Genomic DNA, 27,791 nt, shown 5'->3' with positions numbered 1-27,791 from the left:
AGGTCCCTTTTCGTTGCCAGCTGTCGCTTTGAAGTGAAATATTTTGGTTGAACGTGGGTAAGTTTGAGATTGAACTGATTTTTTCCCAGGTTCATCTTGGTCCTTAGCTTGTGTACCGATTTCTTTGTTGGGCTGCCTATTTTGTGTTTGTGAAGTGATGTATCCTTCTAGGAAGGTTAGTTTGGTCTGTGTGTAAGCAGCCAGCGTTAGTTGGTCCTTTAGGGTGTCATTGAGAGCTTCATACAGTTTGGTGAATGTAGCTAAGGCTATGGAGAGTGAGGACATAATTGAGAATAGGTCCAGTTTTTTGTTTGGCGTTTCTTTGCCACAGTCCCCCATGATCTCACTATGTCTTCTATTCTTTGGTGGTGTGCTGAGGGTAGAAGACTTCGAGGTTTGCGATTCTTGAGATGTTTTTCTCATCGTCACTTTAGGGGTTGTGCAAGACGACTGAGATGTCGGTACCAGTGTGGATTTGGTTGGCAGGTGCTGTTCTGGTGTTCTATTGGATATTAAGTTGTGTGGTTCTGGTTGTTTGGTTGGTGTGCACAAATGGTTTGACTGTGGGTGGTGGGTAGGTCTATCAACCAATTCTCTCACTACTTCATGGGGTAGGTTTTCGTTGAGCGTGTGTGTGGTTTGCTTGGGCGTAGAGTAAACCCTGCAGGTTGTGGGGTACTTTCTGTTATATTTGGTGCGTTGCCACTTATTGGAGGTGGTTTCCCAAAGTGCCATCTTTTATTAGTAGAAAAAGTTTGGGCTGCCAGGAATTGGGTTTATAGAGTTTGTATTGAAGCTTAAACGCGTCGGAATGGCGGGGGAATGGATGTGTTCCTCTTCTTCAAGGGTTCCTTCAAGCAGGTCTGCGTCAGAGATCTCACATTTCCCGTTGACAGACCTTTTTCCTTGTTTGAAGAGAATGTTTTTTGAGCAACAATGTGCCTGTTTAACGAAGTGGTAAACGCGTGATTTGACGATGACTTGGACGCGGTCTGTCTATTAGTTGATGTGTTCTTTCTTCGTAGTCATTCCTTTAGTCTTCCTTGTAAGTGTGTAATTAGTTTTCAGTCTTTTATTGTCCGGATAAAGATCTGTATCTATTGCATGAGGGGGCCCTGTGTTTAGTTTGCTTGCTGTTGATGTTTGTTCGTAGTTCACAGAGCTATCAGACTCCGAGTCCTCAATTGTTGAGTACGAACGGTCTCCTGACCATTCTAGTTTGAGGTTGTCAACAGTGGAAGGAGGGCTGGCTAAGTCTTCCCTAGCAACCACGGGGTGGATCTCGATGGCGATTCTTAAAGTGTTCGCCTTGTTAAGAGCCAGTGTAGCATTAGCGCACTTTTTAACGGCATGGTTTGAATCCTTGTTTGTAGTGTCCATTATGTCTTGATCCAGTTCAATGCAGTGTAATGGGAGGCCCATCGAGTTCCAGTTGCAGATACTTATCGACTGAGCAGGGTCGTTGGGGGCCGTGGGCTCTCCTACTCCAAGCCCTGGGTCGACTTTCTCTTCCCTGTCCAGGGCCGAGCAGGATGGCTCTGCTGAGGCCCTGCCCTCTCGTGATCATGCCGACGCTCCCAGACCGAGAGGGCGGAGGGGAGGCAGTCGGCCCTCCTGTGCAGTCTCCGCACCGGTCCCGTTTCCCTTGTCACAGGCAGCCTCGAGGTAGATGAGGCCGCCGTTTCCCCACCCTCCACCTTTGGAGATGGTCAAGCCGAAGCTCCCAGACCTGGCGGTAGGTGGAGGGCAGCTTGAGACCTCAGTCCCGCTGTGGCACAGACCGCGCGCCTTCGGGGCGGGAGCCGAGTCTTAGTCGCCCTTGGACTCCGTGCCCCCAGGCAGTAGAGCCGACGCTCCCAGACAGTGAGGGCTCGGAGCCAGGGGAGGCGGCGACCATGCTCTCTTCCTGGACTTAGTGTTCACCCCAGGGCCCCCAGACACAGCGAGTCCCGCACCGGAGGAGGAGGTGGAGGAGTTCGCGGAGGGGGAAATCGATTGACAAGTCCCGTGTATGCGAGTACTTGGAGTTCTGTTTGATGGCCGTGAAAGTCTTTGTTAGCTGTGGTTTCTTGACTCTTGGGTGCATTTTATGTGGAATGTGGTGCTCCAGCCCGCTGTCCTCGCTGCGTGTTCTCTGGCTCCTCAGCCAGTGACCGTCGTCTTCTAGTGCAGCACGATTCATGGCGCCGTCAGGCCGGTCCAGGTGGTCCGCCGCGGACTGCCACAGACTGCCTTCACTCTGCAGCCTTCACTCTGCAGCCTTCACTCTGCAGCCTTCACTCTGCAGCCTTCACTCTGCAGCCTTCACTCTGCAGCCTTCACTCTGCAGCCTTCACTCTGCGGCTTGCTGTGTGTTTTGTAGACACACCTTCCAAAAGCAATAGCACTGTAGATAGACCGCCACAGACTGCCTTCACTCTGCAGCCTTCACTCGCAGCAATAAAAAGGCTAACCCGTCGATGCTTTGATACCATATGATTAAGAGGAGATGCCAAGATAGGATACAATAAAAAGGAGGAGGTAGGAGCGAGGCAATGAGGAGACAAAAGAGTGGAGTGGTCCCTCAGAATACTGACCAGCAGACTGGTGAAAGTAAGGAGTCAAAAAAACTAACTATGCTGGCACCAAGGAGCAGACGAGCGGATGTCTAAAGCAACACACCATTGCCAGCACGGAGGAGTTGAGCACATTGCGAAGAGGAGAATGTGATGCTGCAATGAGGGTTGAGAAAGAGCATCAGAGAGAAAATGCCAAATGCTGTAGTCCTGTAAAGCTGCCTTCAGAAATCCAGAGCGACAGTCTCTGCTCCGCCTCTCCCAGGCGTGATCACGTCAGGGGGCTTCCTATGCATACGACACTCTCTAACCCTCATCACTCCGCTCGTCTCAGTTAAATGAACATTTCTCCTTAAAGAGACATAACCTTTTCCAAATGAGTTCGTTTCAGCATTACCTTCAGCCAAATATACAGGGGTCTCATTATTCTTCACAGCAGGTAGTCCCATATAGGCTGTTCTGGTGTGTGGCTTAGAGCATTGACATTTGTGATGTCAACTTTCATGTCATGGGTGTTAGTCCTTGCAGTGCACAGTGGTAGTGCGAGTTATGGTTGCTTAGCTTACCATAACTGGTGAATTTCTGGGGTTTTCCGGTTTTACCTGTAACCATAACATCCCATAAACAATGTTTGTCCATTGAATTGCATAGGTTTGTACTAGTGTAACTTAACCATAACATCCCTTTATGTTTTTGCTTGTGAAATATATATAATTAGACCAGTAATCGCCTCTCTTAACAACAACTGTGACATACTCTCACTTAAACTGACCACCTCCCCCTCGAACACCATCTCGGTACATCTCGTATACCGTCCGCCAGGACCCACGCTCACATTTGCTGAAGACCTCCTCTGCATCTTAGGTGACAACATTAAACCCTCCTCATAAATACATCTCCTAGGTGACCTCAACCACCTTTGGCTTCAACCAATGCATTCACAACTCGACGCACAACAAAGGGCACTCCCTACATTGGTTAGCTGACCTTAACTGTCACATATCTGCCAAAGCAAATTCTCCCTGCCCTTGGTCGGACCACCACGTCATCACATTCGCACTCCCCATCGGCTTGCCACCTAAACTGCCAATCTCAAACCTACCCCCTGCGCTAGCCCGTGGCTCCCACAAAGAGAACCTCCTTCCTTTCCTCGACACCCTCAATCTAGAGACCTTTGACAGCCCTGACCCCAAGCTACTAGTGGACCTTTATACCCAAACACTGACCATTGTCAACGCCATCGCCCCATTAGCATCCAAAAAAGCGAAAGTAGTAGCCCATACTAATTTCTGGCACACCAAAGAGCTCATGACTTCTCAGAGCCGATAAAAGACTGGCCGAAACCCACTGGAAAAGTAATCCCACAGAAGCCTCCAAATTGCAGTTCCTGAATCTTTCAAAATAATATCAAAATGCTATCATTCAAGCCAAAGCCTCTACCTTGAACACCAAAATAGCCAATGCCAAATCAGACACTAAGGAATTATTCACTATCCTCAGAGAACTGGAAACCCCGATACCAGAGGCACTCTTCCTTACCAAAGATACTGCATGGTGCAAGGGAATCCAGAATGCCATGATCTTAAAAATTGACTTGTTAAAAAAGAAAATACTCACAAAACAACCCAGCCTCCCTCACCCCTGCCAATCCACCCCCACGCCTAATACTCTCGCCCCAGATATCACACTGCTCAGCTTCCACAATATCTCCACCCAAGAAACAATACGCATCCTAAGAAGCCTCAATCCATCTAAATGCAAAGGGGACATCTGCCCGTCCCCTGATCAAAGAGTGTGCTGAAGTTCTAGCCCCACCCATCACAACCATCATCAATTCCTCCTTTACTACTGGTGAGGTACCCCCCAGCCTTAAGGAAGCCTGGGTACTCCCCCTTCTAAAGAAACCACCACTCAACCCGGCCTCGCCCAATAACTACCGACCCATTACCACTGTCCCCTTCCTCCTAAAAATACTTGGCAGAGCTGCCTACATCCAAATACAACTTCACTTAGAGAAGAACCACATTCTAGGAGCACGCCAATCAGGCTTCCACCCAGGGCATGGGACGGAGTCTGCACTCTTAGACTTGAAAAACCAGATGGATGATCTCAGGGATGAAGGGAAACTTGCCCTGCTGCTCCTCTTACACTTGTCGGCAGCATTTGACTTAGTTGATCACAGCATCTTATGCTACTGCCTCATATCCTCAGCCTACTTTTTACAGTTAGCTGCATCCTGGATCGCCTCGTTCATTGAAGGTAGAATAATTAATGTTTTTGCTGAGAACACTTGTGCAACCCCCACTGCTATCAATTGTGGTGTACCCCAAGGCTCTTGCGTCTTGCCTATACTCCACAATATATTCATGAAACCTCTTCAACCTCCTTGACCCCATAGGTGTAGCCTACACAAATTACGCGGATGACATGCAAATTCTCCTCCCACGGTCTGGTTCGTACGCTGATGACGCTACAAGGCTAAACACCATCTACGCCACCATCCAAGAACGGATGGCGAGCTTTCGCCTCTGTCTCAATGACGGAAAACCTGAATTTCTCATTACTGGACCTGCTGCGGTGCTTGTAATTGTAAGTGCGTATACACAAGTGAAGTGCTTGAAAGCGCTACTAAAAAATGGACCCCCTTTACTCTGCCTTTTTTATCGATGGCTCTCCCATCCCAGTCTCTCCCTTCATCTAAACTCTCGGGGTATACCTCGAAGCCACGCTATCCCTCACCAGTCAGGTCAACACCATAGCCTCTTCAGTTGCCTACTCAACTAAACTACTAAATGCCGCCAGACCATTCCTCTAAAGTGACGGTTGCCTGACGATTGCCTGGGCGGTAGTGGGCACCAGGCTTGACTATTACAATGTCCTCTTTGCTGGGACATCGACCCAAAATATTAAGAAACTCCAGATCATTCAAAATAATCCCTTACACGCCACCTTGAACATCCCCAGATCGGAACACATCCCTTCTGACCGCAGAGCAGCTCACTAGCTACTGGTTCAAAAGAGAATAGTGTTCAAGACGCTCTGCATCCCCAAATCTGCCACCCCATGCCTGGTGCAAAAAATTAACAAATCTGTCTCGGCTAGGCCCACCAGAACCTCATACACTCACAGATTGGTGCAGCCTTAGTTCAAACGTACCAAAGCCTGTGGCGCCAGCTTCCCAGTCATTGGAAACCCCCCCCCCCTCCCCAGTACTAAGAGCGGAAGAATCCTACTGGACCTCCGCAAATCACTAAAGACCTGGCTGTTTGTCCAACCGGCTGACTCCATCGCCTGCTGTAATGGATTGTACCCTTGTACCCTGAAGTAACCACCTTTGTACTCTGATGTAACTACTATGTATGTTGACTTTGTTCCATTGGCCCCCAGGCTTCATATAACTGGTTCTCTAGTTCCCAGATGCCTCAGGGCTTGTGTGCGCTATAAAAATGGAAAAAGAAATAGTATCTATATGTATCTTAAACTGTTTTTTCTTAACAGTCCGTGTGAAAGGCACTCCCCCATTTGAAAATCACCAGGAAATCAGTTTTCTTTTTTGGAAAAAATGTCCTCTTTATTATGCAGACCATGCACAGCACATGACTGTCAATAAAAACCACCTCAAATGTGGTGCTCCATAATGTATGGCTCCAATCGACGCGTTTCGCGGTTACCTCACCACTTGTTCACAACAAGTGATCCACACAATCAACACGGTTTAAAAACACCCCATGTGACAGGAAGTTTGCCATAGAAAGAAGACTGAGTGGCCCAGAACTTTCAGATCGGCCATCTTAGAATGGGTTCAACAATTCCGTATTTGTACATGTTACATTTTCATTTAGAAGCCCACTTTACATTTAAAACAATTAGTTAATAATATTCTTGCCATTTAAAATCAGTCAGCATAAAAACATAGAAAACAGAAAAAAGTGCAGCATGCAATCAGTTCTTTGAAGTGTATATTCAATGAAAAAACGTTAAACAGATGTTATGGTTACCAGTAAAACAGAAAAACCCCTGAAATTCGCCAGTTATGGTAAGCTAAGCAACCATAACTCGCGCCACCACTGTGCACTGCTAAGACTAACACCCAGGACATCAAAGATGACATCACAAATGTCATTGATGACATCACATATCTGGCCCACTTGTTTTTGTTCACCGACATATATAGGCCAGGTGGTTTTGTTCATTGACAGTCAGAATATTAAAACTGAAAATGGTGCTATATATCTAAAGGTTAACCTTGTCATATGTTCTTCAAGTACTTTCCTTAGGGTTTGGTTTCAGCTCATGGTGCACATACATGGGGAAATGAGCAGGCCTCAAACACACAATTCATTTGTATACATGAAGATAAACTTTAATGTCAATAACATTTTCTGATGATGCTGTTTCTTTCTTCCTTGCTTTAGTTTTCACTGTATGTGCCTCTGATTTGTATGCATTGTGGTTATTCATATGCATTGTTTGTACAAGCACAAGTGTTGTAAGTCTTGAATTGTTAGCTAGTTATTACATGTTTAACATTACTCAAAAGTCTGATAAGGTAGCATTCATTATTGTACGTTCCAAAATTACAAGATTATAAATAGTGTACTTCTATGGTGCATGCTGCAGTCTTTGCCTATGTTTATATATGATTAGGTTTCTGTATTAACAACACTCCAATACAATGATTTTAGATGAGTACATTCTTTAATAGATTATGTAGTTCACGATAGGTCTCCCGATCACCCCCGACATCTTGTTACCAACAATACAAACACAACTCCTTGTAGGGACTTTTCATCAAAATGTATTTCACATGTGGTGTCCTCGGTGATGTCCTCAATGACATTTGTGATGTCATCTTTGATGTCCTGGGTGTTAGTCTTAGCAGTGCACGGTGGTGGCGCGAGTTATGGTTGCTTACCTTACCATAACTGGCGAATTTCAGGGGTTTTTCTGTTTTACTTGTAACCATAACGTCTCTTTAACAAAGTTTTTTCATTGAATTTCATAGGTTTTTATTAGTGCAACTTTACCATAATGTCCCTTTAACAAAGCTTTTTCAGAGACTTTGTGCTTCACGGACAGCTTGGAATTGCATTTTCTTCTGTTCTAGGAACTTTTAACTACAAAATTTCCCTTGCACAGCTCCAACACCTATTCCTACTCATTATTCATTAACAATCTAGTACACAGTACATACTTTCAGCAAAACTGCTAATTTATCTTAAAATGGCATCAGCCACCACCACAGCTGTAATCAAGGAGCATGAGAAACACTGCCCCCTACCGTAGAAATAAAACATGCGCAACATTTCCCCCTGTCCACCTACCCCTCCATATTAGTGTTTGGTGCCTCTTCCCTCATTTCCTCCCCACCTTTCGTTCTTAGCTCTCCTGCCAAAAAAAAATACATCCAAAAACAACAAAAGAAATGTTCCTTTAAGAACCACCTTTCACAGTTAAAAAATAGAACTAAAAAAAAATAAACATATAGACCATCTACTTTATATTTCTCAGTAAAGCACATAGACTCAATAAGATTTTACAACATTCCCATTTGCATTTTGTGTTATGCTAATGGGAATATTGTGGCGTTCATCCTCCGTTGCAGGGACTGGAACGGTGTATACCGGCCCGGCAGCCCAAGTTATCAGCCCAAGCGAAGCAAGGGTGGATAACAAGGTTTTTGGACCATTATCCTGCCCCATTCCAGCCCCTGGGGATGAAGGTCATTAGCACCCTAGGTTCCCAAAGCAGGAACCCGGGGTGCTTAAAAAAAATAAAAAAATAAATTTTAAAAAAAGGATTTTTCTTCCTACACCAGGACACCGTAGAAATGAAAATCCTTTTCCAAGATGGCCACCATGAAAAGGGAAGGCAGGGTTCCTCTTCGCTTTCCATGGAAGCCTGTAGAAGGCAAAAAGAGAAGGGGTGGTGCAGGCTGTGGTATGTTTGTGGATACTGCCAAGTGTGACACATTTTTGTGAATGGGTGTTTTATGGTGTGGGGGAATTGGGTAGAAGTGCTGCTACGTATGTTACGTTTGTGCATAATGTTAGGTGCCCACATGGTCGCTTGCTTGGATGTATAGTGTTGTGGTGGGTGTGGGTGTGGAAAGGGCTGCAATGTTGTGTGCATGGCAAAAGGTGTGCTGGGTGCGTCTTAGGATGTTTGTGGATGCTGCAATCGTGCATTCTTTAGCAGAAGTTTCTGGTGGAGGGGCTTTGCAATACACAGAACGTGTACGGAGAGTGTTTAACGGTAAATATGGAGTGGTGTATAGAAATGACAGTGTGCAATGCAGAGGTTTTGTATGCGATTGGTGCTTGTGTGTTTGAAAATTTGATAGCACCCAATGGGGGAGTGCTGCAAAAAGTGACAGTGCAAAGGGAAGAAGTATTGTCTAAGCTTTATTGGGCTGTGGCCTACACTGTAGATGGGAAAGCGCACGTGCACATCGTGTCATTATGAGCAGTGTGGAAAGGGAAATTGAATTGTGGGAAATAGGCATTTAGGACGTGGTTCACAGGAAGGGGTGGTACCATTTTGTCCCAATACTGTGGCATGAGGGTGGTCGAGATGGAGAGACGCACAGTGCTCATCGTCCGTGATGCCTTTCTGTGCCATCTGCACAGGTATTGTGTGCAAAGAGGCGTTGCTGGTAATTTCGGCTTGGAAGGAGGGGACGATTTCTGGGCCTGTCAGGGTGACTGCAGTTTCGGTGGGATAATTCGCCTTTGCAGATGTGTGGCGTCCGTCACGAACGTGGACTTTGTCGTGGTGCACTATGGAAGTCTAAATTTGGGTTACATGTCGTGTGGACGATTAATCCATCACCTGAAGAGGTTTGCTGACCGCAGTGATGCATATTTTTCCTACTGCCATGGTCGTTTTGTCAAGCATAACACCAAGAGTAGTGTGGGTCCATGACGGTCTAATTTGTCCCCAGCCAGAGGTCGGAAGGTGTGCTACAAACAGAATTATGCGCAAGTTTATGCAGACTGCTGGCATGTTCTCCACCCACTATGAGATCATGAGGTCGCAAAATATGCAGTGGTTCCGTAGAAAAGTCATTTGAGGACCATTGGCAATGCCGTTTTATTTTACACTGTGCAAGAGAGGCAAACAAAGGCATATAAAGATAAAATACAAAAAAAGATGCACGCACGTCAAAAAAATAAAAAAAAGAAACCTTTATAGAGCAAAGCTGGAAGACTGAATCCCCTATCCAGTTTGATAATGTTTACCCCCCCCAACCCCACTATCACGAAAAGGTAGTGGATTACGCAGTACTTTCAGGATACACGTGCCACATCCTGGGTGGCTATGTGGATGTATGCGGATGGAGAAATCGTGCATACATTCATTGAACTTTGTAGTGGACCTGCTTTGGAATGGCACGACATTTGTACTGTAAATGTGTAACGTACATTTCAAGTATTGTACAGGAGTGAAAGTGTTGGATGATGGCGGCTTCAATGCAATAGGTGGATGTGTTTGTGCCTATTTACACGTAACCCAATGAAGTAAAGGTGCAAAGAAGATGGTGCAAAGGGAAGAATGACTGCTCCATCTTTACAGGGCTGCAGCCCTCGTGCTACTTTGGGAGGCGCACATGCTAAAATCTGACCTTTACACCACCTTGCCTAATTGCCATGGCATTGTGGGGATTAGCCAATCAGGTAGTGTGGGTAACAGAAAGGGGAGATGAAACTGTTGTACATTATACTCTGCATACTGAGGGTGGCTGTCATGGCGAAACGCATTGTGTTGACTGTAGGTGATCCCTTTGTCATAGATCTGCATAACTAACTATGCCCTGCAAAGACACTGACAGCAATTTTGGTTTGGAAGGAATGGACGCATTGTGGAACGCCATGTAGGAGTGCAATTTTGCCGATATGCATGCACTTTGCAAAGACCTCGCCACTTTTCCAGTAGTAGAGGTTATCGTCATCCATTACGGCGCCATGCATACGGGTTACCTGCATTGCTTTGATTTGTTCGGTAGACTGAGGAGATTGCTGAATGTCGTGAGGATGCTTTTTCCCACCACCAACGTGCTTTTCTCATCCATAATACCACGAAGAGTATGGCCCAGTGCTCATGGATGTTGTTCCGAGCCAGGCGCAGGAAGGTGTCTCATCAACAGAAGCATTTATACTTTGTCTGCTCGTCGAATGTTCTTCTGCAACAATGATCTCATTAGTTGTGGAAATGCAGAGTTTTTCCAAGAAAATGGCTTTTTGTTGTCACCTACTAATGTGAGCACAAGCAAACACAAAAGCTAATAAAAACTGAAAAAAGGTGTTTCTGTAGAAGCATCTAAACAAAAAAAAAAGCTTCTCACCATGGTGGCCAATGGGAATGGGGGTATGGCCTTTGGCCAATCAGGTGCTCTGGTTGTGCGTCACAGGAAAGGGCAGCATTCACTTTTTCCATTACTTTGTGTACTGCATCTGGCAAACATGGCAAGACGCACAGTTTTCGTCGTGGGTGATGGCTTTGTGGAAGATCTGTGCGTGTATGCCCTCCAAGAAGACTTGTCTGGCAATTTCGGTTTGCAGGGAGTGGACGCTTTATGGTGTAGTGTCGAAGCGTGCTTTTCGGCGGACTGCTCGTAGAATGTTGACGCGTGGCCTCTTCGGCAACTGTACATGTTGCGATAGTGCACTTGGAGCCTTCTTTATGGGTTACATGCCTTGTTCCCGTGTATTTTGTCAACTGAAGATTATGATGAAAGCAGTGCAGCGCATTTTCCCTACTACCAAGGTGCTTTTCTCATGTATACCCCTGAGAATATTGTGGAAGTATGCCAATGATTCCTGTCGCCAGCCAGAGGTCGGAAAGGGGTCTCATCAACAGAAGCATGTGTGACTTCTTGATTGCTGCTGGGATGTTCTGTGAGAATGAGAACATTGGTTCATGATACATACACCTTTTCAAGACAAATGGCATATCTGTGTTGCACAGTGACAATGAAATGTTGTTTTACAATCTACAGACTGCACTGAAGACCCTATTGTAAGAATGTGAGCTGATGTTGAAAGCACACAACATATGAAAACCGCAAAAAAAGTGTTTCTAGGGAAGCACATTTAACAAAATTGAAAAAATTAAAAAACAAAAAAGGTTCTTCTAAGAGCCACCACAACTAAGGACATCCGCTCCCCTGGATGAAAGTTATTCCCCCACTCCCGCGCGCGCCCAGCATGAAAAGTCAGCGAATATCGCAGTAGTTGCAGGGTGGCATGTGTTACATACGCCCCTTTTGCAGATGACGCCCATAGAAATGGGCCTGCATAGGCCACAGGATTGGGCAATAAAGTTTGTGGGTGTGGTGCATACAGAGAGAATGTGCTACACAGTGTATTTGTTGACAGAAATGCAGCAGGTGCGGTTATGGCTGTGTGTTTTACGAGGCATCGCGTGCGAGTTTTAGGGGATTCCGACATACATTGATTAAAAGTGAATGGAAAACACTATGCAGTGGCTACTCATTTTCAATCTAGCATGTGTAGTGCTATGGAGTAGCTACACTGAAGTGCCTGATTTTGGTTTCTCTTTGTGACACTTTGGTGACAAGCATATTGTTGCTCATTGTGCAGGGAAAATTGCACAGCATGTTACACGAGTTTAAGTGCCGTTTGCGATGAAAGAGGCACTTGCACAGTTCATGCTTTTGTTTCTGATATCTTGCGATATCTTTCTATTTGGTCCGTGAATGCAGACAGCGCGGTACATTGCAAAGAAGTGAATTTGCGTCTTTGTTCGACATTTGCTAATGGCATACTTCGCCCATGGGAAAATGACATTTCAAAGCACAAATACTTTTCCCCAGCTATGCCATTCATCTTACTATACCAGCCATCCCGATTTTTGTACACCTCACCTAAATTGGCTTGGTGCCCTTCTTGAAAGTAATGATATTTTTTTGTAGTTAGTGTTGCGCTGCGACTCTCTTGAAAATGCTCTGCAACACATAAAAAAAAACCTTTGTACAGCGACCCCCGTTCTAAGCGATTGAACTACAGTGTTTACCAAACTGCCACGCCTCCCGCCCTGCATGCATGCATTCATTGGAAATTCCGTTGTTGATGTGTGAAAGGTGCTTTCTTTATTGACCTTTTTTCCTTTCCCAGTTCATTTTCATTTATTATGGTGTCTCACACATGCCACAGAAGGAACAGCAGGAAAGGTCTGGTACAAAAGGGGCAGCACCTGCCTGGATACTATAGGGGACGTGCCGGGACACGGAATTATTGGGTGGCCCTCACCTACATAGGCGCCAGTCATTGTAATGCTCCTGTAAGGACCATTCCCACGGACTTCCAAGTACCTTCCCACTGTACAGTAGCGCATTGCAGCACATGCACAATATAACGCCCTTTGCCGGGTAAGGGTCTGTAGTGCGGCATATGGCTTGCAAAGGTTGTTTAACAGCTCTGCTGCCCTACAGCAGATGTGGGAAATGCTGTACATGAAAGTACCCTACGTAATTGCTGGAAGGCTGGTAGCCTGCCCACTGGTCCCTTGTCCTTTCATTTCAGTTGTCGTCACATGCTGTACAAACACTTCATGCTATGCCATTAGGGATAGCATTCACGAATATACATACATTGGAATACAAAAATGTTTACAACGCCGCGAAAGATAGCTTCATTACGTGCAGCAGGAAGCCATTTATTCTGTGCGACCCATGTTGCTACAGGGCTTTTCAAAGCACCAAAGGTTGTTTGCGCTCTGCATATTCAGCTGTTTCCTTACTTGCCTTTACATGCACTAGTATGTGTGTGAGGAAGGTGCATCAGCTTTGCCATTTTGCAGACTTAGTACAAACTGTTCCACCTGCAGTTACATGTTTTCTTCAACTGTACGACGGCAGGCGACCTCTTGATACTTTCCATCACACTGCTGAGTGCAGATACAATGTATCTGTTTTACGGTCATGGAAAGGCAAGCAGCGGATAAATCAAAGTAATGCAACATTCAACATGCCCATGTGACACTAAGGTGGCTGTTCCTTGTTTACCAATGGCCGCTGTACAGTTAGGAGTACTTTAGCCACACATTGGTAGGTTTGCAGAGCCACCCACGAAGTCGGCAGCAGTACTTTAAATGCGGTAGCCTACTGCATGAATCCGTAGGGCTGGCAACAGGGGCAGTGGTACCATCATACAGTGGATGACCTATGCATGGGTCTAGTTGTGGAACGGAAACACGTGCGCTTCCGTGCGAAACTACTTAAAAGTGCATTCGAAGATACTGACATGCGGCCACTAATGGAGTCCTACGGATAGTTGTACTATGATTGCACGTACGCCAACCAGGTGCAGTGTCCCCAGGAAACGTCCATATTGCTCATCTGTAGTCATTTCGGCAAGTAGTGAGCGGCACAGATATATCATGTACTGTTAACACAAAAAGAGAGCCTCCTGACATACTGAACAACATTTATTATATACATCTGTAATTGGTACAATACACCAACACTATTCGGAAAAGTAAGGAGTACGCAAATAGATACATACACCGACAATTTGCCCTTTCCACACATTTATTATGAGGGCAGCCAAGGAATCAGTAACAAACCGTTGTTCATGGGACGTTATGGCTATGTTGCCGTACCAAATACCTATCCTCTTTACAGAAAACGCTATGCTAAAGCAACATTCTGCTTACATCGCCCTACTTAAAACCTATGAAATTCACTAAAAAAAACATTGTTAAAAGGGACTTTATGGTTGCACTAGCAAAAACCTATGAAATTCAATGGAAAAACGTTTTTTGCAGGGACGTTATGGTTACAGGTAAAACCGAAAAAAAATCCGACAGTTATGGTAAGCTAAGCAACCATAACACGTGCCACCAGTGTGCACTGCAAGGACTAACACCCATGACATCAAAGATGGCATCACAAATCTCATTCATGACATCACTGATGATATCACGTGTGTGGCGTGGCTCCCTCTTGTTTGTTCACTACCATGAGTAGGGCAGGTGCGTTTCTTCACTAACTGTCAGGAACAAATAAAAGGTTATATATTTGTGTATGGCACCCTTCTCATATGTTCTTACACTACTTTCCTTATGGTTCACTCACATCATATGATAAATATACATATAGGGGAAGAGGAAAGCGTAAAACATAGCACTGGTTTCTGTGCATGAAGATAAACAGTTATGTTATGAACAGTTTCTGGTAATACTGCTCCTTTTTAGCTTAGTTTATTTCCCTTGCATATGGTCATGTTTGTATGCATTGTGGTGTCTTTATGGTTTCTGTGCAGTAGTGCAATTATGTAGTTATAAAGGCAATGGTAGCTACTTCTTACATGTTCAGTACCCGACTCTAAATGCGTTCATGATTTCACTATGTACCATGGAAAGATTGTTAAGGTTACACTTCCATGAGGCATGGTGCAGACAATGGCTACATTTGCACACGAGTTCCTTCATGTACAGTGAAGAAGTGGGTAATACAATGGTGTGTATAGCAATGCTTTCCTCCATGATCTACTTCTCTCATGATAGTTCTTCCAATAATCTTTGATAGTTTTCTGTCACCATTACAATAACACACCCTTGTGGAGGCTTCCCATTAAAACTAAATGCACATGTGATGTCATTAATGGGATTTGTGATGACATGGGTGTTAGTCCTTGCAGTGCTCACTGGTGGCACGAGATATGGTTGCTTAGCTTACTGTTGGATAATTGCTGCTATAATGCACTATGCTGCTATACTGCACTATGCACTTTACTCAAAGCACTAGACACCTTAGCAAGATGGAAAATGCAATACATGCATGACGCAGATATAACTGAATATAGATTATGTCGGGCATTTCCATATGGTAAAGAGTAATAACTTGTGTATAAAAAAGAAGTCAAATTTCCCCAGAAATCTAATTAGAAAATTACATTAGCACTGATGTGCAATTGTTATGTTTTTATGTATGGCAAGCACTATGCACTTTATAAAAATAACCAGCATTCTGGGAATGTAAATTAACTATTAATATCGTTGATGGGTTGCTGCTGCATTATGAGCACTATGCACTTTATGCAAAGCACCAGACACCCAGATACTACCAACATTTTTCAATGTATTTGACAATTCCAAGATGGCACTCAGACAAACAGGGATTGTGAACAAGGATTTTGTTTATTGGAAAGTAAAGAAGGACTTTTCTATTAGCAAAGTGTTTAAAAAGTGGAGCCTGTTGTTTATGTATACAATCTGACGAAGCCCGTAAGGGTGAAACGCGTTGTTTTGTTTTATCCTGAGCTACTTGTCCACTGTGTTTGCCAAAATAAAGGACGTGAGATGGAGATCCTTTTGTTCGCAACCGGTTCATTTTTATTATTGAGGAGAGTGCCGCCCAGAAAGCAGCAATTCGCTTTCATTTTTTCTTTGTTTGGAGATGTATATATATATTCACTATCATACATGTAGTGACAAGGAAAGATATGCTCACAGGTAGCGTCTTTCAGGCTATACAGGGACACGAACAAGAGATTTAAGTTGTCTGTCGCAATTTCCCACAGAAGTAGGGCCAAAGCACACCACTGAACAGAAGGTTGACATCAGTTTAGAGATTAATTATTTGTTTAGGTCAGACACAGCATCTGTAGTGTGTTTGCTGGGGATACCTAAACATAGCAATTGGTGTGCCAGGAAATTGGAAAAGAAGGCATGTCACTCATATCACCAACCAATAACAAGAGACCAGACTTCTCACTAACCAAAGCGTAGCAGCCTTCCACTTTAAAACGGAATGAAAACTCAGAAGACCTAACAGTTTTCTTCAATTGACACATTTTCCATCTAGAAGAAAATACCTGTTGAAAATTGGAGGAGAAGGAGGCAGAAACTGAGACTCACCAGTTGCTTCCTGGACGAAGGTGGCATTCCGTCTCAGATCCTGCACAAAGTGTGAAGACCCATGGACACTAAGGTACAGGAGAATCTTCAGCACCTAGAACATAGGGAAGCAGGAACAGTGATCAGTAGGCCTTCTGCAATCATCCACATTGTTTCCTTGCCACAATTATCATATTTGAGCTCAAGATCCCATTGTTGCCCATGGTGTAAGCTATTTTGGATGCTCATTGACTAGTCTTAGGCTCCTACTCTACTCTTGGCCCATTCCAGCACAAGGCAGGGATACTATAATGAAACAACCTTACCTCAGCATGTGGCATGGTACAAAAAGAAACTAGCACATTATATGAAACTTGTGTGCACTGGCAATTGATCCCCCATGCAACTAGTATTTGTCGAGGGGACCTCATAAAGGCTCCTGCGCATCACCACCCAAACCTGATTCTGTGGACTGCACTGCTTTCCCACACCTTCAAGCTATGTTGCCATGACCATGAGGTTTACACAATCCCTGGCATCTGCACTGTCCAATATACTAAGCCAGCCTGCTGTACCACAGGTGGTTCTGAGGCGGTGGCCGATGTCTCATTCCAAACCAGGGTGATCCCTGACACCAATTTTCACCCAAGCAGACTGCTCTGTTCCTTTAAAAAACAAGCCGCTTCTAGATAGGAATGGCTTGTTTCAGAAGATATTGCAGTGTATTCTGTTCTGGCCTGCTCTCTTCCACGGCTTAGGAATTAACCAGGACGGCTCACAACTAGTACCGCTTCTAGGGTATTGTATGGATGCTCACAGAACCATCTGCAGCATGGCAGAAGCAGGTTGCATGCCCCGATGTCAGGATCGCACACACCTCTGTACAAAGATTAAACATACACCTTGAACATGCTTGGACATACCTTCAATTTGATATGACAGGACTGGCTCTGGAGCCGGTTTATGAGATATTCCAGGAGGCACTGACGTCCCCCCACAGACTCATGGGAAATTTCTGAAAATGTACTGTTAGGAAATAAACTTTGAGTCTACATCATTCTACCGGTTGGACAGTAGGCCATAAATGCCAATTGACCAAACATACAGATAGTCGTTTATAATTTGATATACAAAAACACCCTTCAATTAAACCATTTTTATACACAATATGAAATATTTACCCACACATTGTTGCACATCTTAAAAATTGTCATTTACAATACTAATACTTTCTAAAGAATAGGGCTGTAACAGTCAATTTATCAGTGTTTCATAAAACAACAGTTTTCATTCTTATGCAAACAACGATTGCTGTGAAAGCGCCTGGGCACGGGCACCATTTTGGCATCGAGCAGAGTGTGGTTGTCAGGCCGCTACAGCCAGCGTGGAGCACATGTTTTACGAGGCCGGTGATGGCACACCAGCACGACATGACACGGACCGGCAGGGGGCCCCGAGCGTCTGGCCCGCCGGCAACTGGTCTGCACTCGCACTGATGACGGCATGGGATGCCCAGAACAATACCTTCAGCCCAGGGCTTGCTGGCTACAGAGGGGCGCAGGGGCCCGCATTTAATACCTGAGCCAGGACGGATGTCTAGACGATATTCCCAGCACGGAGTGAGATAACCTGATGGGCCCAATAGTTTCCCTGGCCTTTACATCTCTCGTTTACACAGTGTAGACGGGACGGATATCGCCCACAAACCTTCAGCGGGCCAGTATAGTGGTCCTCCCTAAACCCAGGAAACCGCCTAAACAATGCAACTCGTAAAGGCCAATCTCATTGATCAACAGGGAGGCAAAGATCCTGGCTCAAATCCTGGCCAACAGTATTCTTGGAGTGATTTTTTCACTGATTCACCTGCGGTTTTATGCCCTCCAGATATACACGCATGAACCTTTGCAGGGTGGAGTTCGCCATAAGCCAGGCTCCTCTGATATCAGATACGCTTGCGCTCCTGGCAGTGGACATTGAGAAAGCTTCCGATTCTGTAGCTAGTATTTACTGTGGGAGATCATGGGACGCATGGGGAAAACGTCCTGGTCTGGGCTCGGCTACTTTATAACTCACTCGAGGCAACGGTCAGGGTCAACTGGATGAACTCCAGGGCCTTCCCCCTTAGGGCAGGGGCTAAAACAGGGGTGTCTCCTTTGTCCCTTGCTGTTGACTTTGATCATTGAACCCCTTGCTATAAAGCTTAGGATGGTACAACCTTCTTTCATCGACTGGCGTAATTTAGATGTTTTTTAATGAAAAAAAACTCATCAAAATATATAGGGGGTTGGGAGGGTTCGGGAATAGTTATAAAAAACAATAGGTTATGGGGGCCTTGGAGGGAACCCCCCAAAAATAAAAAAAATAATTTCAATAGTTTTTTTCTTTCTAAAATGCTCATAAAAAACCCCATCGAAATTACGACCATCCAAGAAAGGAAACAGAACCCTTAGAACAGACCCGGGGTGGGTAGGATTTGTGTGGTCGTGGGGGTGGAAACGGGTCACGCTCTATGCTGACGACCTCCTGATATACATGAGAAGCCCTCAAGCTCCCGTCAAACTGTCACACGAATACTGATGGAATATGAAAGGTTTAATGGGCTTAAGGTTAACTGGGGAAAATCAATATTCTTTCCCATGGAGGGAGCCGAGGGGGCCATCCCGCTGATCACCGAAAAGGAAGTAGCACAAACTAATGAGAAATGCTGGGAGATTTGGAAGGTCTATTTGAAAACGGACATTGCTGAAGCCTCAAGAAAAACCTATTAAGATCCAGTCAATCAAAATTCTACTTCTGTTTTTAGGGGCATTGGCACTATACCAGTTGGAGTGAACATAAATTATACCAAGACTTGGCGTGTTGCGTAATTTGCCGGTGTGGCATCGGCTATTCCAGTTACTTTTGGGGTCAGTGGGACTGTGGCGTATCTTCAGCTCCCACCGTCCTGGAAGGGAGTGTTCAGTCTTGCTACCTTGCAATCCCTGGTTATGATTGTCCCCAAAGCACATCTGCTTGTTTCCAATGTGCCACCCCAAGCTACTTCTGTGCCCTGCCCGCATCCCCTCGTTGAGTGCATATGAACGTGTGACTGTTAAAGGATATAACATGGTTGAATGTTTACAAAAATATACCCAGAGTAAATATCTCCCACCGAGGGGAAGGGGAAGGGAGCGTAGGGGAGGGAAAAAACCTGTGCCTCAGGACAATTCAGAATTGGGAAGCCCTACCCTTCTTATCACAAGTGATCACAGTTCAAGGGTGTCGGATGAGAAAACGCAGAATCTAAACCTAAATCTAAGATGGGCGCAAGCTACAACCATCAAATAATAAGGCAGTCCTAGTGGCGTCTTGTTAAATAAATAGGTCCTATACTAAAAAACCTATTGGCAATCCTTACAACTAAGTTACAAAATAGTGTGGTACAATTTTCTCAAAAGAAATAAAGAAGTGTTCACCAAATGACAAGTCAGGATGGTATGGATGGAGACTCCCTTCCCCAGGTGTTTAGCACAGACTTGGCAGGACCTTTGAGCAGAGCACACTCCTGGCCCTCACCAGCTAAAGGTTACAGTTCCTTTCGATGATGCCAGGACCTTCCTGGGCCAAATCTGCAAAGTTTCTTGCCTTAGAAGGCCTGCTGGACCACAAACAAAAGTTCCTTCGGCAATCCTTCACGTTGGGCGATTGCTCTGCACCCCTTGGATCCCCTCAGCCGGGCTTTGGTCCCTCTTCCAACTGAGGGATAGCGAAAGGACCTGCCCCTCCAAGCTGTACCAGTGAGGCGAGTTTGTGGCTGTCTGATGGCTGCACCAAGGTCTGCAGCTTCTCTAGGCTCTCGTCAGCCTTGCTGCCAAATAATTGAGTGCCGTCAAAGGGCATGTTAAGAGGTTTAGATTGCACATATGAAGCAAAACCAGACTTCTCAACCAGGCAAATCTGCGCATTACGGTGCTAGCCGCCATTGCTCTGATGATACTGTATGCTGAGTTGAGACCATTCTGGAGGGATTTGCACATCACATCTTTCCCATCCTTGACAAAATGTTTAAAAAGCTGTCTCGTTCTTCCCCTTCGGGGATAAGTTCAGCCGCCATCGCTATGGAATCCCATAAGGTCAAAGTGAACTTGGCCAGTGCACACGTGGCATTTGCCGATTTTAGGGCCATACTTCCCCCAGAGAAAACGTTTCTAGCCCAAGCGTTGTAACGCATGTCATCTCTGTCCGGGGGGCTGGGGGTGTGGTTAGTTGGTCAAGCCTGTTGTCTAGATGTAGAAGTGGCAGCCTGAACTAGCAAGCTTTCGGGAGTTGGATTCTTTTTTATATAGTATAGGTCAATACTTGATGCACAGTACTTGCTTGTCAGGTTTTTGTTCACTGCTGGAATTAACTCTGGCGTCTCCCAGTTGGCATCAACTCTTTTTTGAAGAGCTACATGGAATGGCAGTATAGGGTCCTCTTGGGGTCCCTTGTCTAAAATATCAATCAGGGCATGCTGCTCAAAAGGTGGTGCAAGACTAATCCATTCCAGATATTCTATAACCCTAGACATCAGTTGTCTAAGATCCATCGGCATGGTCCAAAGGTCTGCCCTGCCAAACTCTTTCTAGGGAAGTGTCTAACCCACTTGCAGATTGCAGGGTTTCATGTAGGTTTTTTATTCTCGAGTCCTCTGAAATGTTGTGTTCCATACTGCAAACCTCAATGAACGTGATTCATTTGAAGATGGCTCATCATCCTCATAAATTGAGGAAAGGGACTTAATGAAATCCTTCCTAGGCAGGAGTGAAAGTTATCTCGACATCCTTTGAGGATTTTTGTGTTTGCCTCGACAATGGCGTCGAAGTCTTAGACGCCGTCGAAGGCTGTGGCGTCAAAGACTTTTTAGACATTGGTGTGGAGTATTTCAGCGCCGATGATTTTGTCTTCGAAGGAGTTTTTTCTCTACTCGAGAGAAACTACGAAGGTGCTTGCGTAGTTTTTTCATTCACACCCGGGTCCACAGTTTTTGTCCTTTGCCTTCTTTTTGTCTTGTTTGTCGACACTGGCATGGCTCAGATCTTTCTTCGAGGGGGTCCAGGCCACATTCTCGAATACTTCGAGCATCTTTAGTCTGAACTTCTCTCACTGGGCCGGTGAGGCCGATTTGGTCGGGCACGATACTCGTCCCGGAGAGGAACTCGACGATGAAGATGGCGATCTGTGATGCCTTTTCTTCGACTGCCGCGAGGAAGATGACGAGCGGTGTGAGCCACTGCGTGATCGGGACCTTTTAGCTTTCTTCTGACAAGGAGAGTCATCCTTCGACTCAGAGAATCGCCTTTTCGACAGGGTTGTCAAAGGGGATTTATGGGACATACCAGCAGCTAGCTCCCCTCTATGCTCTTTCAGGGCTTTCGCTGTCATTGATAGGCAGGACCCACACTCCCAAGTTAAATGAGAGGATCCTAGGCACCAAAGACACACCAGATGGCAGTCCATAAGGGACATTTTCACACCCGCAGTTGTGACAGTTTTTTAACCCTGATCTCGGTGTTGATGATGCCAACAACAATGCCATTTTCGCTAAAGAAAAGGTTTCTTAGTCAAGGAAACGAAGCGCACCGATAATCCGAAGTGTTAGCTATCACAGAAAAACGGTACTGAAGCCAAAGTTCGCTGCGGGCGCTATATACCATCGATGACGTTGACACCGAGACGGATGCCCTCGAGGGACATCGAGTCGACAGGCATCGATGCGCAGCGCCTCCTGCTGGAAAATGTTTCTAAAGCAGCTAAAGCTTGACATGAAGAGATCATAAGACGAGGAATACGTGAGAGGACGCAATCCATTTGAATAAGGGTGTAAATAGTTTTGGATGGATTCATTACCTTTATTCTTTTAGAGGAATTCCCTGCGCAGAGCAAATGAGAGTGTACATCACACTCCATTCTTCTGTTAGCTGCAAAATCTCTTTTTAGATGCTAAGCCTTTATGAGATGCACAGCACAAACAGTCCATTTGCCGTGCTTTCCACTCATAACTGAGCAGTGGCTTGAAGTGTGAAATAAGAAAAGAACTCGCATCTCCTGCACTAACTTTCACTGTTGAACTGTGGTTACCGTCAAATCCCACAAGAGCTCCTGCCTCCTGGCATATAAAACAGACAATTTTTATTCCTGCAGCACACACAGTTGAAAGATTAGGTTAATACTAGCCCAAGCCCAGCACCATGGGCATTTTATACGGCCACAGTGTCTCATTTCTTTGGCCACCCAAAATCCCAGTATGTCAGTCCTTAATCAATCAGTCTTTCCTGCCCTGCTGGCCGTGTGCTCTCAGGGCTGCAGCCCCTTAAACTGTGTGTGAAGTCGGACCTCAGGTGAAGCTGTGCCACTGTGAAGTAGTAGAACACAGAGGAATGTGCACTACTCCCTTTTCAGAAAACCTATAACATATAAACCCACTTCCTTACAATGGCTCCCCATGACTGCATAAGCGAACTTCAAGTCACAGGGTTTTGTAAGTAGGGCAGTTAACAAGTAGGACAGCAAGTCTTCCTAATTAACAACATTTAAGACTTATCAGCCCACCCTTACCCAACTTCTGAAAGTGCAAATCATATAGTCGGCCGGGAAGGCCCTGCATCGATGCTCTGCTCGATGCAGGGATTACCTGGCCTAGTTTTCAATTGTGTTGACATTGACAACTAGGGCCTGCATTCCCCAGTGCAGAGCTCCAGGATGGTCTTGGAGCCCTGCTGGGAATGAACTAAGGCCGGGCAAACAGCGCGATTTATTATTATTTTCTTTTTAATTTATTCATTTTAATCCAACATTTTATCATTAGACAGTTTCGTTATACACTCGATTTATCAGTTAGCCCGAAACCATCTCCCCTCCATCCCCACCCTCTACCCACCTCCCTAATCCCAACCAAACAACAACGTAAATACACAGCTTGCAATCTGTTCACAACCACAGAGAATATTATTGGTAACGAACCACAGGCATTTCCCCACAAGGTCTACAATTGCCTATTTTTGGCTTCCAGTGTCTGTACAACAAGTTGTGCACTAAGGGATTCCAGGTTGCTATATCTTCTGAGGCTTCACCCCCCTCCCCAGCTGGACGGCTTTACACCACACTGCTACTTCCGCCATGGACCACCTTCTCAAATCTTCTACATGGGCCCTCCTGGGTCTTCCATTCCATGGCAAACCTCCTCTTTGCCAGCACCCATGCAAGGTTTACAGCCGGTTTTTCAGTCTGGATGTTTTCGGACGTGTGAATATGCCTAACAGGCAGGCATCAGGACTCCATCTATAACTAGTTATGCCCCCCCTCCGTAGGCGCAATTCCATTTCCTGCCAGAAGAACAAGTTACTCTCTTACCTGGTAACGTTCTTTCGATGGGATGGTCCGACGACGTATTCCATATCTATGACAGATAATGTCCACAGTTGTGCCGCTTTGGAAAATATTTGGCGTCTGCGTCGATGACGTTGATGCGCCGCCCCCGAGGACCACCTCCGACGGCCGACGTCACCCGATGTGATAAGTAGGACGCACAACGCCCATAGCCTCAGTTATAGTTTTTTCCCAGAACGTGTGCCACCAGTTTTCTGCCAGTCAGACACAAGGCCTTGCGGAACGCAAGCTGCAATCACAAAAGAAATTCTGCAGCGGGGAAGGGAGGGAGCGATATGGAATAAGTCGGACCATCCCATCGAAAGAACGTTACCAGGTAAGAGAGTAACTTGTTCTTCGAGGGGATTGGGTCCTCCGACGTATTCCATATCTATGACAGACTCCCAAAGCAGTACCAAGCAAGGAGGTGGGAAAGAATTTAGAATACAAATTTAGCATGCCCAATCAAATTGCGGAATAGAGAACTGCCTTGCCAAAGGCCAGATCTTGCCCTCTGATGGAATCGAGGGAATAGTGACGTACAAAAGTATGTACAGAAGCCCAGGTGGCTGCATCACAGATGTGACGAATAGGAACTCCCCTCTCAAGGGCAGTAGACGCAGCCACTCCTCTGTTAGAATGGGCCCGCAAGCCAGCCGGAGGGTCCTTACCCGCCAAGCGGTAACACTCGGAGATAGCTAAAATAATCCAACGAGACAAAGTCTGTTTCGTCACAGCTTGTCCCAAACGCTTTCCAGCGTAACCAATGAAAAGCTGATCGTCCACTCTGACCCGGGACATGCGCGAGATATAAAAGCTCAACGCTCTCCTAGGATAAAGCCTATGGAGCCTCTCCTCTTCCTAACCAGGATGTGGAGGAGGATAGAACGCCGGAAGAACAACCTTCTGGCTCAAATGAAATTCCGAAACCACCTTCGGAAGAAAAGAAGGACGAACTCTAAGGACAACCCTGTCCTTGTGAAACACAGTGAAGGGTGGCTTAACTGAAAGTGCCTGTAACTCACTCACTCTGCGAGCGGAAGTAACCGCAACTAAAAACACAGTTTTCAGAGTTAACAGCCTCAAAGGGCAAGAATGTAAAGCTCAAACGGAGCACCCATAAGAAACTTAAGAACAAGGTTCAAATCCCAACCTGGCACCAAAAAAGTGACAGAGGGAACACATTAGTGAGCCCTTTCAAAAACTGTGAAATTAAAGGAATCTTAAAATAGGAACATTCTTCAGACGAGCGCTTAAATATGGACAGCGCCGCCAGGTAACCTTTAATGGTCCCCACTTGCAAGCCCCTGTGGGCCAAAGAAAGCAAAAAAGACAAAACCATGGGAATGTCGCATTCAAAAGGATCCACATTCTGAACTCTGCACCAGTCGCAGAACTTTCTCCAACGGCAACGGTACAGAGACTTAGTTGCCGGCCGCCTGGCCGAGACCAACACCTCCATCACGTCTTCAGGGAGGTCCCAATCCTTATACCTCAACCTTTCAGAAGCCAAGCGTGAAGATTGAGGGATCTGACCTCTGGATGGAGAACCTGACCCCCCCCCCGTGAGAGCAGATCGTCTCGGTAGGGAAGACGACGTGGAGGGCAGATGGACAAGTCTAGAAGGTCCGGGTACCACGTCCTCCGGGCCCACGCCGGAGCAATGAGGATCATCCGGGAACCGGACCTCCGTAACCCCTGCAACACTCGCGGGATGATGGGGACTGGAGGAAACGTGCACAGCAGTGGGAATGACCACTCCACCACGAATGCGTCTCCTAAGGCTCCTTTTGGAGGAAATTCCCACGGGCAAAACCTTTCGCACTTCCGGTTGACACTGGAGGCGAAGAGATCCACTTCAGGGGTCTCCCAAAGGGCGAAGATCTCCAGGAGAATCTCCTGAGCCAGCTCCCACTGGTGAGAGATCTTGCTCTGCCTGCTCAGAGCGTCCGCCGTCTCGTTGTTGTCTCCGGCCAGATGAACTGCCGAGATCAAAACTTCCTGCTGGATGGCCCAGAACTCGAGCTGCATTGCCTCCCTGCACAGCGGAAGTGACCCTGCCCCCCCCCCCTTTTTGTTGAGGTAGTGCATGGCCACTGTGTTGTCCGTCAGAATCAGGACACTCTTCCCACGCACAGTCGGCAGAAAAGCCTTCAGGGCTAGCCTGACGGCCATCAGCTCCAACAGTTTGATATGGAGTCTGGACTCCGACAGAGACCAACGACCGCTGACCGTCAGCTCGTTGGCATGAGCTCCCCATCCCGTGAGGGATGCGTCCGTCACGATCGTCACCTCTGGCCAGGGCAGCCAAAATGGGGCACCCTTCATCAGATTGCCCTCGACGGCCCACCACAGAAGGTCCCGGGCTACCGAGGGCGGCAACTGAACAGGGTCCGACAGCCTGCCGGAGGACTGAGACCACTGGAGCTTGAGCGCCCACTGCAAAGATCGCATCCGCAGACGAGCCTCTGGCACCAGAAGAATGCAGGATGCCATGAGGCCGAGCAGTCTCAAGAACTCGGACGCTGGGAGAGTCTGGGCAAACTGAAACTTGTGCACCATCTGCTGAATGTGAAGAGCCCTCACCTGAGGAGGAAAACACTGCCCCAGGGACGTGTCGAGCACTGCTGCGATGTACTGGAGCCGCTGCGTTGGTGTCAAATGGGACTTCTTTAAATTGAGGGAGAAGCCCAGCCTGTGAAGGGAGTGGGCGGTGACGGACAGATGATCCAGGACTTGCTCGGGAGAGCTCCCCCTGATCAACCAGTCGTCCAGATAGGGGTAGATGTGAATCCCCCCTTTCCTGAGATGCGCTGCCACTACCACCATGAGCTTGGTGAAAACCCTCGGGGCGGAGGTCAATCCGAACGGCAGGACCCGAAACTGAAAGTGCGAGTCGCCAACCGCGAACCTCAGGTACTTCTTGTGCTTGGGATGGATCGGCACATGGAAGTAAGCATCCTTGAGGTCGAGAGACACCAACCAGTCCTGAAGTTGAAGGGCCTGGAGGACTTGAGAAAGAGTCACCAGCTTGAACTTGTCCTTCCTGAGGAGTTTGTTCAAAGCGGGCAAGTCCATCATGGGTCTCAATCCCCCGTCTTTCTTTGAAATCAAAAAATAAGGGGAATACCATCCTTCGTTCCTCTCCGCTACAGGCACCAGTTCTATGGCGCCTTTCTCCAGCAGGGCTTGAATTTCCTGCGTAAGGAGCGGATCCGGACTCTTCAAAGAGGTTCCCTGGTGGATTGTCGTGAGGCCTCTGCCGAAAAGGAAGACAGTAGCCGTGGGTTATGATCTCCAGAACCCACACATCCGAAGTAATGGGTTGCCACTCTACAAGATGCTGTGCCAGCCTTCCCCCAACCGGCGAACCATGGGACCTGGCCTCATGACTGAGTGGTAGCGGCTGCGGCGTTGCCTGAGGGCAAAGAGGCAACTGCCCGAGCAGCCTTGGCACCTCGAGTACCTTTGTTTCCACCTCTGGCACTCTTACGATGGCCTCTTTGACTACTAGCTCCTCTCGCTTTACTGAAGGACGAGTAATAGCGAAAGGAACAACCCCTCCATTGCTGTCCCTAGGACGAAAAGGCGGAGGTTGACGAACTGCAGCGCCCAACGACTTTGCTGCAGCTTTGGAGGTCTGCAACCTCTCAAGGCTCCCGTCAGCCTTGCTGCCAAAAAGGTGTTCACCGTCAAAGGGCATGTTGAGGAGCTGGGACTGCACATCAGGAGCGAACCCAGACTTCCTCAACCACGCAAACCTGCGCATTACGGTGCTCGCCGCCATGGACTGGCTGACACAATCCGCCAAATCCAAACCCGACTGAATGGCCTCACACATGGCATCCTTGCCATCCTCAACCATAGCAAGGAAACCATCCTGTTCGTCCCCTTCGGGAATATGATCAGCCGCTAATGCAACACAGTTCCACACAGTGTGAGTGAAACGAGACAAGGCACATATGGAGTTGGCCGCCTGAAGCGCCATAC

General features: G+C 46.6%; 1 protein-coding gene across 2 annotated transcripts in view; it reads right to left on the bottom strand.

Annotated features, from left to right (window-relative positions):
• Positions 1-27,791, bottom strand: part of TEPSIN (TEPSIN adaptor related protein complex 4 accessory protein) — a 389,886-nt gene that overhangs the window by 225,968 nt on the left and 136,127 nt on the right. Inside the window, exons 3-4 of one of the 2 annotated variants that reach the window (XM_069655160.1) lie at positions 17,339-17,430; positions 16,437-16,530 (exon numbers count right to left, since the gene is read on the bottom strand). In XM_069655160.1, coding sequence (XP_069511261.1) covers positions 16,437-16,530; positions 17,339-17,430 — 186 coding nt within the window. The remainder of the gene's footprint in view (positions 1-16,436; positions 16,531-17,338; positions 17,431-27,791) is intronic. The other variant, XM_069655161.1, reaches the window with a different exon arrangement.

The sequence above is a fragment of the Ambystoma mexicanum genome, chromosome 3q (genome assembly GCF_040938575.1).
Source record: "Ambystoma mexicanum isolate Mex_15411 chromosome 3q, UKY_AmexF1_1, whole genome shotgun sequence".
Classification (NCBI taxonomy): Eukaryota; Metazoa; Chordata; class Amphibia; order Caudata; family Ambystomatidae; genus Ambystoma; species Ambystoma mexicanum.
This window is presented reverse-complemented; position numbering and strand designations above follow the sequence as displayed.